This window comes from Colias croceus, chromosome 22 (assembly GCF_905220415.1).
Source record: "Colias croceus chromosome 22, ilColCroc2.1".
NCBI lineage: Eukaryota > Metazoa > Arthropoda > Insecta > Lepidoptera > Pieridae > Colias > Colias croceus.
The window spans coordinates 6405969-6423216 of NC_059558.1; the positions used below are offsets into that span (position 1 = coordinate 6405969).

Below are 17248 nucleotides of genomic sequence, written 5' to 3' on the forward strand. Positions count from 1 at the left end.
CTTATTTGATCCTGAATGTAATTATTTAATCTGTACTACTCAAATTCCATTATTTGTCAGATTTCTTTGGAATTCATAAAAAGGTGTAATTTTGCTGCTTCATTATTTTCATACATTAAGAAGGCATTTTTACTATAGACGCAGAAGCGCAAAATAAAAAAAATTATCTCCTTCTATCTTCTATCTTTCCTTTCTTTTAGTGATATTTAATACTTAATAATAATAAAATACTTACCGGCTGGTTCGTCGATATTAGGATCCGGAGGGACACCCAGTTCGCTGATCTCCAAATGTGCTTCTTTTAATAAAATGTGTAATTGTAAGAGCAACATTGGAGCCGCTTCGCAAAAGGCGTGGACCAGACGCAACATACCTGAACAAATAATTTATTGTAAACATTGTTTTTAGGTGGTATTTAAGAGAAAATGCGAGTAAAGAAATTTTATGCTTCATCTGGTGAAAGATTTATTAGAAAGACAAATTAATATTTTTTGTTCTTATTTCTTCTGGACTAAGATTAATCTATTTAATAATTTTTTTTTATTACTACAACGTTCAAGTATTCAAGTATTGCGTAAAATTCATTCTAGTCCTTCGAGCCGGATATTACTATAATCACAAATAAAATACGATAAAATCAATAAACTTCATTTTCCATACCGAAACACTTACAAAGATCACGAACTTGGTGTTTAACCCTCCGCAGTTCGACAGGTACAAGTAACCTTGCGTATCTCCACAGTACACCCATTTGTAAGCAGTGTAAGAGTATCGGTAGCCAAGGTGGTCGACCTTTACGACCCTCGCTACCCCACCACACGTGGAGATACCAACGGAGTGATAGTACCTGATGAAAGAACATTACTTTGTAAGGATTATTTTACAGGTATTACTTGGCAACTGGCTTGGTACTTGGCAAAATGTGTTTGAAATTCGAAGTAGGATCATGTCAGCATAGAGGTGCGGTTGTAGCGAAAAATACAGTATTATGAGCTCATGCTCACACTTGTTGAGGCTATATTATTACACATTTTAACATGCTTAAAAATCTATGGTACATCTATTTCTCAGTTTACTTTATATCTTCGATTGGAAATCTTTGGAAATTAATTGTTAAAGGTGTTTATTGTTCAGTTTATTATAGGGGCATTTCGGTTTAAAGAACTTTATTAATCTCATAAACAAGAACAATACAATATGATCTTTTACAAATATGAGAAATAACAATTTTGCAGTTAGTATAACACAATCAGCTATCGAAATTAGTTAAGTATGTCTTTAATTTATTTTTAAAAATATTAATTGATGAGGATTCTTTAATTGCTTTAGGCAAGCCATTGTACAATTGTGCTCCCTCAAATCTTAAGTTTCTCTTACCATATAAAGTTCTTATATGGTAATTCAAGGTTATCACTCTTTCGTGTGTGGTATTTGTGGGATTTTTTGTTTAGTGTTATTTGTGTTTTTATATTATTAGATAGAATATTTTTAATCAGTATGCAAGTGTGATATTTATATAATTTATTTTTAAAATCAAACAATTTGGTACGGAAGTATAGATCCTTAGTTGGCGTTAAAAAATTAAAGTTAAAAAGGATTTTTACTAGTTTGTTTTGCGTAATTTGTAGTTTTTTTTAATTAGTAGGCGCCGATTGCCCCCAAACTGGGATAAGATATCCAATTTCATTCAGCATAGGAATGTTGAAATGTATGAGTATCGAGAAAAAAAAGTATTTATATTACACTACACTAACGTAACGGCACCAGTCTTGTACAGATTAAGGAAAAAATTGAAGTTTTTTGCAATTTTCTCATAGGTTTTTTAACTTTATTGGATTTTGTTTAGTTATACCTTTAGTTCAATGTTAGTTTAACGTAACCAATGTTAGAAAAAAGATTAAAATGCATACATAATGAAGTTATTTATAAATTAAAAAAACACTTTTTTGCACCAGTGTTGGACAGTTAAAATCTAATGATGGACACCCAGTTTTGGACAACATCCAGTTATGAACACCCATTTATGGACTGTACCTAATGTTGTTTCTCCAGTTATTGACACTTGGAGAAGACTTATAGTTATCAATAGAATCTTGAAAATGGTGATTGGAATACAATAAATCTGGGATGTGTTTATGAAAAATTATATTTATTAATTATTTTGCATACTTAGAATATTTTAATTTCCATTTTCTAGCAAAAATTGGATAAATGCATCGTTAAATACGAGTTGTGACCGTTACGAAAAAACAATAGTGGTTATTTTCGTCAGGGCTGAGAAATATAAGTAAAAAAAGTACTGCCACACATAATGCCGCCATTTTGGTACCTCTCCTTCTTCGTCATATTACTCTAGACAGAGCGAACGTGGTCAACATGAGGTTTGGGGGGTAGATGTTACCCGCTTCACGATGTTCCGCCATATCTCTCTGTTTCCTGGCATTCTGCTACACTCGTGAAGTGAATCGCCTATCTGAATCTGCCAGCAGCCTTAATCTGATCGGTCCATCGATATGGATAAATGGATTCCAAATTGTAGCACGAGGCAAAAAGCTTCTTATAAACTGTTGTCAAGATGGTGTGGATGAAATTTAAGCGTGTATGCTGTATGGTGGTGGAATTTAGCAGCAGACGGTGCGTTTAACACGCATAAGTATGCGACTTCTCTACGCAGAGATAGAGAATGAAGCCGAGAACGAGTCGCACAGCACATAATGACCCATTGTTCTAAAATATATTTGTGGAGAAAGGAAGGTGGAATTCCTCCATCGAAAAAGAGAGGATTCTCGACCAGTCTACTCGACTGGCCGGCCGTTAAGACCCCTATGAATGATGTTAGAAAGTTGCATATATGCTCTGTAGCGAAAACATTTCGCTTGCGGGATTCAGAGCGAGGTGTCGCTATATATTCCTGTAGACCTGAGGACTTATAACTGATAGTTTATTGTGCAAAATTATTCATGGCGCTTCACATTCTTCAGCGGCTTTTGTTACTTTATCCCCATTATTAAGAGAATTGATTGTAATATTGCATTACTAATTAGCCGGGGAGTGTAATTTTAACAAAAAATATCAATGTCCATTATTGGAACCAAAGCAAATCCAGTCATGGACAATTGTTGTACAATATTAGAACCCCATGTTTGAAATGGTCGTCATAGGTATATTATTAATCAGAGAGAAAAGAAAATACAGAAAAGCGCATGCAAATAATATCTTTAAAAAAAGTTTATTTTCGACATATGTCCATAAATGGATATATCCATAGAATTAAATCCAGTTATGGACACTGAAGAATTTAATTTAAACAACATAACCTATCTTGATACTAAATCATGTAATATTTCGTACACTTAACTACTATAAATAAAAGTAATATCAAATTTTGCTAAGATTTATACAAAAATTCTTATAAACAAAATTGTTTCCTCACTTCCTTAAGGATTTCCTTAGTAAAAACAGATTTCTTAGAAACGAGTTGCAGCAACTAAACATAAAGTTATGCCATCTTCAAACATTTTGGCCGAATAAGATGAAGTTTCGTATCTTGATAGCTTATGAACCAAACTTTTATTCTAAGTATTGCCAAATTACATAACGTTAATTTTGGTCTTATTATTTAAATTTAAAATTTATTTTGTCCATTACTGGATGCTTGTCCACCACTGGTGCCGTTACCTTACCTGTGATATCAATAGTGATGTGATAACTATCGATATAGTGGCTGCGAACGTCCCCTTGTACCCGCGTTCGAGCAGCGCGTACCCCATCACGAGGTCGAACACCACGTCGCAGAAGTAGCCCGCTAGCGATATCACGTTGAATAGCACATCGCAAAGGGGCAGGAACTCGGCCATTTTATAACATTTCTCATACTATGTTGTTAAGAGGTGGGGCATGACTGGAATTAACAAAATACTAGCTGTTATTTTCGTATTAATGTAGCGTAATTGTCTTCCTCGATAAATGAATTATCCAGATTAGTGCATTCAATCAACCAAACTAACTCTCCAGCTTTATAATATTAGTAAGAAGCTGTGTAGGCAGAGTATTAAAAAGTATTTTAGAGGAAGAATAAAAAAAGAAGAGAATGAATAAAGAAGAAGACAGATGTACTTAAAATAGATTTTTTTTTATACAATTTGTTCTTAAAATAATAATTTATATTATATAATTAAATAAAAATATTTAGTATTTAAATAATTCAATTTATTAAAAAAGATATACGAAATGAATGCGTTTATAGGAACGTAACGGCTTCGAAAAACTGACACTTGACGACGTTGCATGTCAAATTTAACTGTCATTTGTCAAAGAACTTTCTTGGGAATTCGAGCGAGTTGTGATTGTTGTTTGAATAGGTACAACTTATGAATTTCTAGTAATTTCTTAGTTAGTTAATTAAAAATGTCGAATTATACAGATCTAGTGAGTAAAATAGGAAAAGATAGTTCACGGGCTGCATGTAAAAAGTGCGGTTATGCGGGACACCTTACGTTTCAGTGTCGAAACTTTATAAAAGTAAGTTTTCGAATCCGTTAAAAATACATTTACTGTAATTTAAGAACTTTTATCTTCGTACTATTAAATTGTGTAATGTAATTTTTATATTCTAAATGCATGCTTTGAAATATGCATTAGAAGTAAAATTATAATACATTTACTTTGTTTATTTGTCAATTAACACATAATATGTTATGAACTAAATAAAAATAATCATAAATAAAACATTATTATCAGTAGTTTAAAGACATATTATAGCTGTTATACTCTTGACAATATCTGTAGATAAATAATACCTACCTAATGCAATCTGATGAAATAAAACATAAAAAATTTTTTTCTTTCAGGTAGATCCAAATAAAGAAATAGTACTAGATGTGAGTAGTACTAGTAGTGACAGTGGGCAAGAATATGCAACACCGCTACAGACTTTACGAGAAGCAGAACTGCGGCAGAAGTTAGAAGAGAAGTTCAAGAAGGCGAAAGAAAAGAAGAAAAGTAAGAAGAGAAAGAGATCAAGGTATGGAATTATTTATATAAGTTTTATTTCCCTTTGCAAGTTATAGGTATGAATCAGAAACAATTGCATAAAAACTTGCTATAACAGTTGTGACTACACTTTACTATACATATACTAAAGTATAACACATTAACAATAACATACACAAAGTAAGTGCAAAGCTTGAAACGCAAACTCATACATTTGTTTATTCAATAAGACTTCTTCTAGAAGCACTTTTGAATTGTCATAACTTATTTTAAATCGTCACGCGTCCTACGCACATTATTTGCTCGTAACTAAATCAGTAATTTCTCGCGCCACGGGTTAACATTAAGGTACCACCAATTTGGAAATTAACTTAAATTATGAAAGAAAATCATAAGTATCCTTACTAAATAGCGGCAATGTGGGACTTTTGACACTGAACACAAACTCATTCTCCACAAAATTGTGCATATGTGTATGTTTGTTACTCTTGTGAAAGAGAAACAAATACTTCTGAACCAATTACAATTAAAGGAGAATGCCCATGAAAGTATGGACCACAGTATAGTGTTGCGTCAATGCCAGAGTGGTTTTGGAGGGTTCTTCGATATTCAAAAGATTTTTACCAATTGATTTTTTTGTGATAAAAACAGGGGTTTTCAAGATATTGAGAAAAATGTGAATTAACCTCAAAACTTAAATAAACCCGATTTAGTTAGGTTTATGTGTGATTTAGGTAGTATTTTATCGTCCGAAGGTTATTTTTCGTTTAACATATTTAATCTATGCGTAGAGCTTTCAGACAAAGTCTATCTGTTCATCGGCTAGTGCAGGTAGGCACCAGAAATCTTCCGGGACGGATTTCAAGAAAACCTATTTAGGTTTTCTTTATATATATTTATATATTTATTAAAAAATGCCAATAGAGTTTTTATTCGGTTTACATATTGTTGTTGTTGTTTGAATCATTTTTTCACTACATATTCGAAGAAAGAAACAAATAAGAAATAACTGGTTACCTACCAAGCTATATCATAATAATATTTTTTTTATATATATTTATATTATTTTACTTCACTATCTATGTTAAAACAACCTACAGTGTATAAACAATACCTTACAGAGTGATTTTATGTTAATTGATTTTTTTGTAATTCAATGAAAATAATAATCGACATTTAGCTATTTACCATAGTAAATGTCATAATAGTTACCGCTTGGTTACCGTGGTAACCGGTAATGGATACTAAATCTATGGTAACGGATCTAAACAATTACATGTCTTATTAGATTTTACAAAACATTCCCTGATCAAAATATATTTTCCGATAGTGAGAAGGCCTCTAAATTGCCGAGATTTTTTTTAATAGTATTTTTATCTTGATGCATGAGAAAAAACCTGTACCAAAAATGTAAACGGTAATGGACACTAAATCTACAATAACGGATCTAAACAATTACATGTCTTATTAGATTTTACAAAACATTCCCTGTTCAAAATATATTTTCCGATGGTAAGAAGGCCTCTAAATTGCCGAGATTTTTTTTAATAGTATTGTTGTCTTGATGCATGAGAAAAACCAGTACCAAAAATGGGCATTCTCCTTTAGCACACATATAGAGGGTAACTCGGATTAACACATAGGAACGGAAATCCCATGGGAACGGGAACTATGCAGGTTTTTCTTTGAAAACGCAGGCGAAGCCACGCGTGGAAAGCTAGTTCTTTATAAATGAGATTTTTTTAAAGAATAAAAAAAAAAACTGTGGACTACAACATTTTCTTAAACCATAAAATCTTTATAGCATATTATTTTAGACAATATATTAAGTGTGAATTTATTTTTCAGATCCTCCAGTACATCATCAAGTTCATCATCATCATCAGATAGCAGTAGTTCACATAAAAAGAAGAAAAAGAAAAAGAAATCCAAAAAGTCAAAGAAGTCACACAAAGAGAAGAAAAAAAGTAAAAAATAGTTAGCTGAATGAGACTTGTAAATCAAATGTGTTCAATCATGATGAATTCTATTACATTTTTTAATGAAATACTACTTTATTGCGTTTTATTTAGTATCTATATTTCTTTAATTTGATTCTAATATTAAGCATAACACTGCTACATTTATTATCCTGGTCTACTCGATAATCAATTTTAATCAGCATCTAAAGAATTTATAGTTGTTTTCCTGATGAATCAATTCAAACAATACAACAAGTATTGTGTGATTAACTTAGTTTAAAAAAACCATAATATTGTAACAATAAATACATAATATCTAGTGTTTAAACAAATAACATAAGTTGTATCATCTCCATGCTACAACTTTTTTTGTTGTATACTTATGAGTAAAAATGTCCTACTGTTTAACAGACATACAGAGTTACTTTCGCATTTATAATATTAAGTAGGGATTTCATCTTGATGATTGTAATTAATAATTGAGCATCAAATTTATAGATAAAGTTTCCACTAGTAATTTTTGCGAGGCTTAACTTGTGCGAGTTCATAGTAAATATTTTGTAAACAAACAATGAGAACATATTGTCAACAAGTCAATTTGCTACTTAACACACTAATTAGGTAATCAGCACAAATTATACTTCTGTAAAGTATTAAAAATTAATATACTTCTTCATTCATTACAAGTTGATGGTGAAAAATATTACTTTTATATATTATGTTAAAAAAATGGTCAGCATAAGATATAGACACTCATCAAAATATTTACATCAACATCTTCAGAAATATTTTATTCATAGTTCAATAATCGGTAATTTTGTAGAGAGAAATAGATAATGGCCCATAACTTTGAATTCTAAAAATTTAGTTACTTATTATAGATACTGCTGGTGCTATCTTTCTAAACTCGAGCATAATGATTATAACTAGAGAATGTTAGTGAGTGAGTAGATGGTAATTAATGAATTATCATTTTGTCTCCGAAGAAACTTGAGTCAACTACATTAGTGATAGGTATAATGATTTATGAGCAATATTTTATGGAGCTGTACCATGCAGGTGCTGCAGTCAAGTCATATTCAAATTGTACAGACTAACATACCAAGGTATGAAGGTATGTTAATTGAAGAACTAAGATTTATTATGGATATAGGTTTAGAGACATTTATTTCAAAAGAATTTTACAATTCACTTATTCTAATTAAATATGTAGTGTTAACTTGTACACCTTGACAAAAAAGTTAAAAACTTGCGGGTGAGCGGAGAACTACTCTGTGCAATTATATCGTCTTATGACAGTATGGCTGTGTTCGTAAGGAATGCTAATGCGGATATAAATCAACTAAATGTGACATCGAGTGCATGAACTAAAATAATTAATATTAATTGTAAATTTACTCAAACATTTAGTGTAAATGACTTAACTATTTAAAGTAATTTTACAATCTTGAATATATACAATCTTGTTTTTTTTTTGTTTTTTACTTTATATAATAACTAAGTAATTCATAATATTATGTTATAATGGTTTTTACTCTTTTGATTATTTTTGTATATATATACTTTTTATGTTATAATTAACACTTTATGGACTTTATGGATATAATACCTATTACTTTTCCCAGAAAAGTTAAACTAAACGAATTATAGCTGAATTAAAGGAGTGTTCTTATTTTGGTAATAAAGAACTGATGTTTATAATGCACAGGATAGCCACATATTTGTTATATGACTCACATTTAAATCAGGTTCTTTTACTTACTGTGGTAGTATGGTGTAGGAATTTGTATGATCTCAAATGAAGGTTACATTAATAAATTAGAACATGAAAACATTTGAGCTCAATTCGTAATAACTAATTGTTTTCACTCTTGTTACCAGAATAGAAAGTAAGTTTAGACGCACGTTTTAGATTAATCAAACGACTATTTTAATCGCAAATTGTTAAATAAGTTTATATGTCTATATAATTTACATCGATTTATGTGATTGTTTTTCTACATTAGGTACTAAAGTTATGAATGAAATACAAGTTCTAACTTACTTTTTTTGCTGAAATTCCTTGAATAGTTAACTATAATCACACATCACTCATTTACTAGAACTAGTAAACAACAACATATATTTAGATATCCATTTAAACCTCACTTAATAACTATTGCTAACTATTATCACAATACTTAGTTAAATTAAAAGTTTAAATATTTTGGTTAAGTTTCAACAAAGTTTCTAAGTAGGTACATGTCAAAAGTTCACACACAGTGCCGCCATCTAGTGGGTGGTATGCGAGACACGCTAAAGCTCGATCGATTGGTCGCTGTGGGAATGATATTTGTCACATTGAACGCATTCAGATTAACAATTTAAATTCTTGCTAGACTTTGTGCTTTGAATCATTTATGAGTTGAATATAACTCTTTTTCGTCAGCAAATGGCTTATAACAAGATCTTGGTCCGTCATGTGTCTTAGGCTTCCTCTCATATGAACGAGTATTCGATCTAAAATAACAACAGCAATTTAAGTGTACACTTTTAAAGTTTAAATATCAAGTAAATTAAAGTAAATAATAACAGAATCCAATCGCACCTTGAACAATGCATGTTACAACTGTGCAGTAAAATTAAAAAGCCAGGCAATGTAAAGTGTAATGATGATTTTTCCTCCGAAATCAATTTTATTAACTGTAAAGGATCACTTTTCATATCTGATAAACTGCAGATTCTATCCTGAAACAAAATAAAGCCGGAACTAGAGTATAATTTAACATACTAGGTATTTAGTATATGTAGGTACGAGTCTATCGAATGGATTTTAAATATTATATGTTTCTTATATTTTTATCGCACCTGTTTGGGTTTGCGGTGCAATTTATAAGTTGCAACTGCTACATAAAAGTATAAAAATATTCTGTATACATGATTAAAAGAATAATAAAGCGATATACACGCGATATCTATTAATTTATTAAAAAACTAGATTACCGCCCGCGGCTTCGCCCGCTTTGTCTAAAACCTAATAAATTACGTATATACCGTTGCGTAGTTTTGCATAAAAAGGGACATAGGGACCTGGGACATACAGACAGAGAAAGCGTCTTTGTTTTATACTATGTACCTAGTGATGAAGAAGCAATAGGAGCGCTCTGTGCATACATTTTTTCTAAAATAGAATATTATAATGCGAAGAAGACTAAGGAAGAAGAAGAAGGTTTATTCGTTGTTACCTCAGTAAGCATCACGACGTCATGTTTCTGAGCTTCTAAATTCATCAAAGTGTCCTTGGTGTACCTTTCACATTGTTTACTAACGTCTTTTACGCATTGCGTGTACAATTGTTTGTTGAAGTTGCATTTATTCTTGAGGGACAATGCCGCTTTGGTTGCCTTAAAAATAGAACAAAGCTCTATCTAGTACATACCTAGTTTATATGCAATTTTTAGGAGTTGAATTAGGTCCTTATACAATTTAAATAATTTTTTTAAATATAAAGAAGATCGAATAGAATCCTGAAGCTGTTCAAATATTTAAAATTGCACACATCATTCGGTAAATAGATACCTACTCTTGGCCATAAAAATCTAAATAACATATTATGCTCTTGGTAGAAGGTATATGTACAGTATAGGTACCATATGCACGATCATAATCTTAAGTTACAAAACAAATAAGATATAAATAATTATAATATTATGTACATGCGTTACATATTAGGTACCTACTACTTATACCTACAGACTATACTTATACCTACATACAAAAAATAGACAATATAATTAATACATAGGTAGTCACTTCAATCTTCAATTAATTTTAAATACCTACCTAACATTAGAAGGTAAAATTTTGCTTTATGGTAACGCGGGAAAATTTGAATTTTACCTCTTTAATATCTTTAAGAAGTTGCAACGACTGCTGATTATAACTGTAATATAATTTTAATAGAATATTTTTGGTTAACAAGACCAAGTCTCGTTGCGTTGGAACTTCGTAAGGACCAATGTTTTTGGGCGATTCTTCTTCAGGACATTTGTATTTCGTTTTATTTTTCACTGAGATTTTGTTTGTTGTTGAGGATAGCATGGATTTCGTTTCACGTAATCGTTTGGATATTGATGGCTGATGTTTAATTTTCTGAAAAAAGGAAAGTTAAATGCAAAAATCTATTAATTTTCAATTATGTAAGTACCTACCCAGATATTTTATTCAATATAATAACACCTAATTAATACATTTTATACACGAACTTACTTATTCCTTTATTTATTAAAAAAAAAATTCTTCCTATTTTCTCTGGCTTACTTACCTCATGTTTCTCTGTTGTAGTTCCTTCATCTGCGGAATTAAAAATATTGATTGTATCTGTATAACTAGTTACCAATGTGGAACCTGTAGCATCGAATCCACGAAACAACTCGTATTCTGCATATCCAGAACAGCATACGAACATCAAGGCAATTATTGGTATATCTGTGGTAATAAAAAAAAAATAGTTAATGAGGTTTAATTATTTGCATTTCTTTTTGCCATGATAAACAAAAAAAATATTTGCATTATGTAGGTATATAGTATTTTAAGTCGCATGCTAAAGTTTGATTTGATTCCAACCACTCCAACCATTTAGCATAATATTATGCTATGCTAGAATTCTATAAGACAAAATAATACGTTAAAATTTATCATAATATTATATGTATAATACCTATAATTTTTAAGCAGATTTGAAACTCTTGGTATGATCAAGTTCGTCTGAAAAATTGCACGTATCGTAAGCATTCTTAAGTGCTAGAGCGTTAGATCAAATGATCTAAGGCTAGAGCCCATTGCAAAGAAGCTAATTGGAATCTATTTCAAAAGATCGAAATAAAACCAGCCTTAGATAAGGTCAAGGTAAAAGATGACATTACACGACTGGGTATAAAGGGATCTGCTTCAAGGGGATTCAATTGATTCGAACTACCACTTATGATCTGATGAGAAAACAATTATCCGATTTACAGATATGGTACTATTAATTAGGTTGTTTATAAGGGTATTCAAATACATATTGAGAAGAAAGAATTTATTAGTTTAAATTAATACAAAGAAGAAAATTTTCAGGAACGATTTTTACCTACTGTTAACTAGTAGGAAGATATAGGTTTTTACCTCATTTAAAATGTTAACATATTTTCATATTTCAGAAGATTTCTATAGAAGAATCTATTTAAATTACATTTAATAAATACATACATGTAAGCATAGTGCTATTCGTCCAAGCGTGTTGTATTTACGTTCGCTCCAAATCTGAAACTTGACTGAAGCGGCACGCTTTTTACTGTTGATTGGTTAAAACTTCTGCTTCAAGTTTTGTTTGATTTTGCCACATAAATATACATTGTAAAAAAATATTTTGTTAAGCTTTATTGCCTGTTTATTGTCTAAAATAAAAAATTACATAGTAATACTTAAATAGGTACATATTTGTTAAGATATTGAAAGTCGTCAATATTTTAATTGATCGACTTAATACTCTAAAAAAATGTAAAATACAGGCAAGATTTTCTTTACAATTACGAATTTTTAATTCTCAGACTCCTACCACCACAATTTCAGAGAGCGATATACATATTTCAACTACTAATGTTACACAATAATGTTTACAAAGACTATTTGTTCAACATTGCTGATAAGCGATATTAGCGAGCGGAAATAAAAACCTTTTGATTATTACATTGAGAGAAGTAATGAGTCCCTCGTGAGTTCCTTGTTTCCTTTGAGCCTCTTCCTAGCTTTAATAAATTGACAAGGAAGTAGTATTATTGATTTGTAACAGAAACAGGTGATAAATATTGTCGTGCTTGTATAAATAAAAAAAAATGAATGAAATGGAGTTTTTCAAGACCACTAAGTACCTGCATTATTTTAATTTTAAAGACATTCCTTCTATTAAAATATAACCAGCATTGAATGGCAGATACATTTAAAGATAAACACATAAAGTGGTATGTTTTAGAGCTAGCGCGCTAGAGCAACTTTTGTCTCCGCAACTATTTTGTCTCTCGTCTCTCCCATCAACTCTATGGGCTAGTAAGAACTAAGAGTAAGAAAGTGCGCGCACGTAGCGACGCAACTCCCCATAGAGTTGATGGGAGAGACAAAATAGTTGCGGAGACAAAAGTTGCTCTTGCGCGCTAGCTCTTATGGTTTTAAAAATATTAATAGGTATCAATTATAGTCACTTATCATATACAGAAAATAAGCAAAAAATATCTACCCTTCAATTTTTTCTAAAGAAAAGGTTAAGTGTACAGGTTAAGTCTGAGAAGAAGCTATAAAAAAGCATGGTTAAATTTATATATCTACACAATAAAATTTCATTATAATTTAAGAAAACCGACAAGTTGATATACATATTTCTTTTGAGATTGATTCTTGGAATTTCTAATGAAGTATTGAGCCATATTATGACTGGTTACTTTTCACAGGTTGCCATAGCCTATATATACAAAGTACTCTGTGACCATAGCAACGACAATTTTGTTTGCAATCAATATAATATTTATTGAATACAACTACCCAGTATTACTTATAGTGCTTGAATATAGTGATAAAAATCTATTCAACACACGTAAAAGCAATCTATTTCTTAAAAATTAACCAGTTATTTTTCCAAACATCATTTTAAATACGGTAAAATGGATAAACCCCTCAACAAAGAGGATATAGCTGCAATGGAAAGCCAGCTCCGCCAAAGCATGGACGAAGATCGGAAGTATTGGCGCGTCAACGATGTTAAATGTGACGCCATACATACTGCGAAGAGCTATGAGGAGTTTGCGTAAGTTACTTCTAATTATAATAATTTATAGAGTCTAAAATAGAGCATAGAATGGTAGAACTTAGTATAATGTATCCAACATGCTTAGGCATATTGCCTCTGTTGCAATCTCGACTAGAAGGAAAAAATCGTTATAGTACCTATGTATTAGAACTAAATATTTTATGTGACAACTACTACCAGGAACCACTTGGCCAGCGTCAAAGTAAACTAGGTATCTACAATATATTAGGTACCTAATCATTGAGCGTAATGCAATAAAAGTTTTAGATCTAGCGCGTAAGAGCAACTTTTGTCTCCACAACTATTTTGTCAATCCCACCCATGGGCTAGTAAGAAAGTGAGCGCACGTAGCGACGCAACTCCCCATACAATTGATGGGAGAGACAAAATAGTTGCGGAGACAAAAGTTGCTCGTGCGCGCTAGCTGTTACTTAATTTATGCATTGTTGCAAAAACTACCCATATTTGATATTTATTTAGGATATAATTTTCATTTTATGTTGTTACAGAGATAGAGTCGCAGCTGCCCACTTGCGTCCTTTAGATAAAAATGATTTTAAAAATAAATCAACTAGAGGATGGAATCAATTCTCCACTAACAAAAAAGATGACGAAGAATAATATCAATTAATTGTTTTTTATTTAATAAAAATCCATAGATAATTTACGTGTTTTATTTTGAAGTTTCATTTCATCTGATAATAATAGGCTCTTCTAAAAAATCAGGACTTGTTATGGTTTACTTTTAGGGTTAGACATGAGAATAATTATTTCAATTTTGGTGTGAGTGCTCTCTTTCTTGGGGTTGTAGAATCGGCGGTCGTTTCTGTCCATAGGTAGTAAGGGCTTGAAGTACCAACCATATCTAAAATGAAAATACAAAAAACCAATAAATTGCTCCTTAATTCCTCCTCCTATACAATTATTTGCAGTACATATTGATGGAAATTTCACACGGCACGTGCTATCTTTTCCTAAACAGCAAAAAATAATAATATAATTATAGTCTGAACTTAGACAACTTCAAGTTCAAATGTTGCCTCATTTCAAGTAAATTGAAAATTTATCACTAGCAACTTTTGAATATATACCTACATATTATTAATGCACATTAGTCATTACATAAGCAAATGCGTCCCGACGCGGGTTATTCGATTTCATTTTGTTATAGTAGAGATAAAACCGTTATGATATATTTTAGTTTTCACATATTTTTTTCAACCGATATTTGACGTGAGTCTTACACTTGGTTCTCAGTAGCAGGCGATGGATACTTGCTATGTGGTCCCATAGATCGCGTCTGAGCTACATTGTGATGATAATTGTCAACTTTTTCCGTTTGTTCCTTTGATTCCGCCTTCAGCTGATCATGGGCTGCGTAGAACTTTGTAGCCACGGGTATTGCTGATCAGTAAATAATTATTTTGCTATTAATTTGAATTGAAAGGTCTTAGGTTCTTTTGTTGTTAAGAATTGGTTTAAAGCTTGCATCAGAAAGCTTTCACCAACCTTGATAATAAGCTTCTATAATATAATAAAACTAAAGTTCTACAGAATTTAGTTGAATTATTTATTTCGTTTGAATTATTTAATTCACTAGCTTAGTTAAAACTAGGTGAAGGAAAATCTATAGATAATATTTAGATTTGAGGCATCTACTATTATTTAGATTTACATGATGGATGTTTCTCAGTCTTGAAATATCTAAACACAATTGATGTACTGCAGTAAGTGGCAGTAAGTATATAGAATTTTAGTAGTAAATATGTATACGTACACCCAAAATTCGGTCTGTAAATTTTATAATTCCTAAAATTTTTCACTTCTCGGTATATGATTTCATTGAGCATGTGGATGTCAATAGGCATTCTCGTGCCGAACGTACATTTCCCTTTGTCACCCATTTTTGTACTGAAAATATTGGATATTTCTTGAATAAGTTTTATTTCATGAGACTCATATGTAGAGTAACACAAGGTAAAATTTCATGTTTTTTAATAAAAGAGATTCAAGAAAAGACCATCAATATAAAGTTTGATTAGCTTTTAGGAGGGTTATCAACATTTTTAGATACAACATACCAAAATGTATGTATATTTACATTATATTAGCAAACAAAATGTTTACAAAACTAGTGTTTAGAAATGCATATAAATTTTATGTAAATAACCAAATTAATCTAGTTAATAAGAGTTAAGACGTGTCTACATTATCAAGATTAAAAACCAAACGTGAATGAAAATGCGTTACTTACAAATTTAATTGTATCAAAAGTATTTGTAAATAAATAGCTGCGATTATTGAATGTCACAACATTGTTACGTCATTTATATTATTTAATGATTAAAAGCCTTCTGTGTAGGTTTTAAATTTAAAAATAAACTCTGTAGAGGTTACATTTCGTTTAGAGCCACATGGTTTAGAGTACAGCAAATAGGATAAAATGTTTCTTAAAACCGATCCCAACTAATACGAGACGAAAGGGGACAATGTAAAAACTGATAAAAACCTTATAGATCATTATAAATTATAATATACACTCCATACAGCACAATATTAGTATACTTAATACGTAATTTAAGGTTATTTAAGTTTTGTAAGTCGTGTTCTACTCCATTAAAAGTTCTCATCTTTTACAGGTGCATGAAATACAGTAGTTGTGATTATCCTGTTGATAACTTTAATGTCGGCGACTAATTAGTTCAGGGGAGGCAGATTACATCTAGATGAGGGCTTAATTGCTATCTACCTGTTGATATTATAGATACCTTGGGAACACTTTCTTAATGTACTTAGATATCATGTATGATTTATTAAGGAGAATTATAAGTATTGTAGAGCTGTATGGCTAGGTAATTTGTATAGGTAACACTTTTTTCTTGAAGATGATAGAGTAGGTAAGTTTATTTTGTGATATGTGGGATCAAAGACGTCATATTGTATGGGATAAAGGTTATGGCACGATGTTTTTTTCAGTTTAGATGTTTGCAAAATTCGGCATCTTTTCCTAACTTCAGTCTCTTGTCCAATTAATTATAAATAGACAAATTTTCAGTTAACTTAAACTATGACATTAAATTATCCTTCCTTTTAGTTAGGGCTTGCTTATAACAAACTATATATCCCCTGAGATTTTCCAATATTTTATTACAATACGATTTTAATAATTCATTTCATAATATCGCTTTCAAAATCCGAACCGGGATAATAGACAATAAACTCTGCAGAGTTGAACAGGTAAATAAAAATCCAATAACTACGTCTTGTGCGGGTGAGGTGGGATGAATTTAAAAACGTTCTTATATCGGCCATTCTTAGCGTTCCTACTATGGGAGTGGAGCACTCAGGGTTGGAATATGGTTATAGGCGTAGAGAATTTTTTATTTAAAAAAAAGTTTTGTGAAGAAAAGACGTTTTACGAATGAATATTGAATTTAATGTTTGTTTTATATGCTGTTTGTTAATAAATACGGAA

The 17248-nt window shown here is 30.9% G+C and overlaps 5 protein-coding genes across 5 annotated transcripts in view; 2 read left to right on the forward strand and 3 right to left on the reverse strand.

The window, feature by feature from the left end:
* LOC123702043 overlaps positions 1-9173 on the reverse strand; it is a 51933-nt gene extending 42760 nt beyond the window's left edge. Inside the window, exons 1-4 of the mRNA XM_045649706.1 lie at positions 8998-9173; positions 3684-3901; positions 673-847; positions 236-373 (exon numbers count right to left, since the gene is read on the reverse strand). Of these exons, the coding sequence (XP_045505662.1) occupies positions 236-373; positions 673-847; positions 3684-3857 (487 nt within the window). The 5' untranslated portion in view covers positions 3858-3901; positions 8998-9173. The remainder of the gene's footprint in view (positions 1-235; positions 374-672; positions 848-3683; positions 3902-8997) is intronic.
* LOC123702041 (protein SREK1IP1-like) lies at positions 4331-7044 on the forward strand. Its single transcript, XM_045649702.1, has 3 exons — positions 4331-4521; positions 4851-5023; positions 6841-7044. Exons 1-3 carry the CDS (start codon positions 4408-4410, stop codon positions 6968-6970), a joined length of 417 nt encoding a protein of 138 aa, XP_045505658.1. The 5' UTR covers positions 4331-4407; the 3' UTR covers positions 6971-7044.
* Positions 9174-9292: 119 nt separating the features above from the next.
* LOC123702040 lies at positions 9293-11311 on the reverse strand. Its single transcript, XM_045649701.1, has 5 exons — positions 11257-11311; positions 10833-11084; positions 10178-10336; positions 9539-9680; positions 9293-9452 (listed from the first exon to the last, which is right to left on the reverse strand). Exons 2-5 carry the CDS (start codon positions 11031-11033, stop codon positions 9328-9330), a joined length of 627 nt encoding a protein of 208 aa, XP_045505657.1. The 5' UTR covers positions 11034-11084; positions 11257-11311; the 3' UTR covers positions 9293-9327.
* Positions 11312-13521: 2210 nt separating this feature from the next.
* Positions 13522-14402, forward strand: LOC123701881 (coiled-coil domain-containing protein 103). Its single transcript, XM_045649475.1, has 2 exons — positions 13522-13770; positions 14283-14402. The coding sequence occupies exons 1-2, from the start codon at positions 13628-13630 to the stop codon at positions 14392-14394; spliced, it is 255 nt and encodes an 84-aa protein (XP_045505431.1). The 5' UTR covers positions 13522-13627; the 3' UTR covers positions 14395-14402.
* Positions 14403-14494: 92 nt separating this feature from the next.
* On the reverse strand, positions 14495-16051 carry LOC123701856 (protein FAM183A-like). Its single transcript, XM_045649435.1, has 4 exons — positions 16028-16051; positions 15551-15684; positions 15018-15177; positions 14495-14638 (listed from the first exon to the last, which is right to left on the reverse strand). Exons 2-4 carry the CDS (start codon positions 15675-15677, stop codon positions 14506-14508), a joined length of 420 nt encoding a protein of 139 aa, XP_045505391.1. The 5' UTR covers positions 15678-15684; positions 16028-16051; the 3' UTR covers positions 14495-14505.
* Between the last annotated feature and the right edge of the window lie 1197 nt (positions 16052-17248).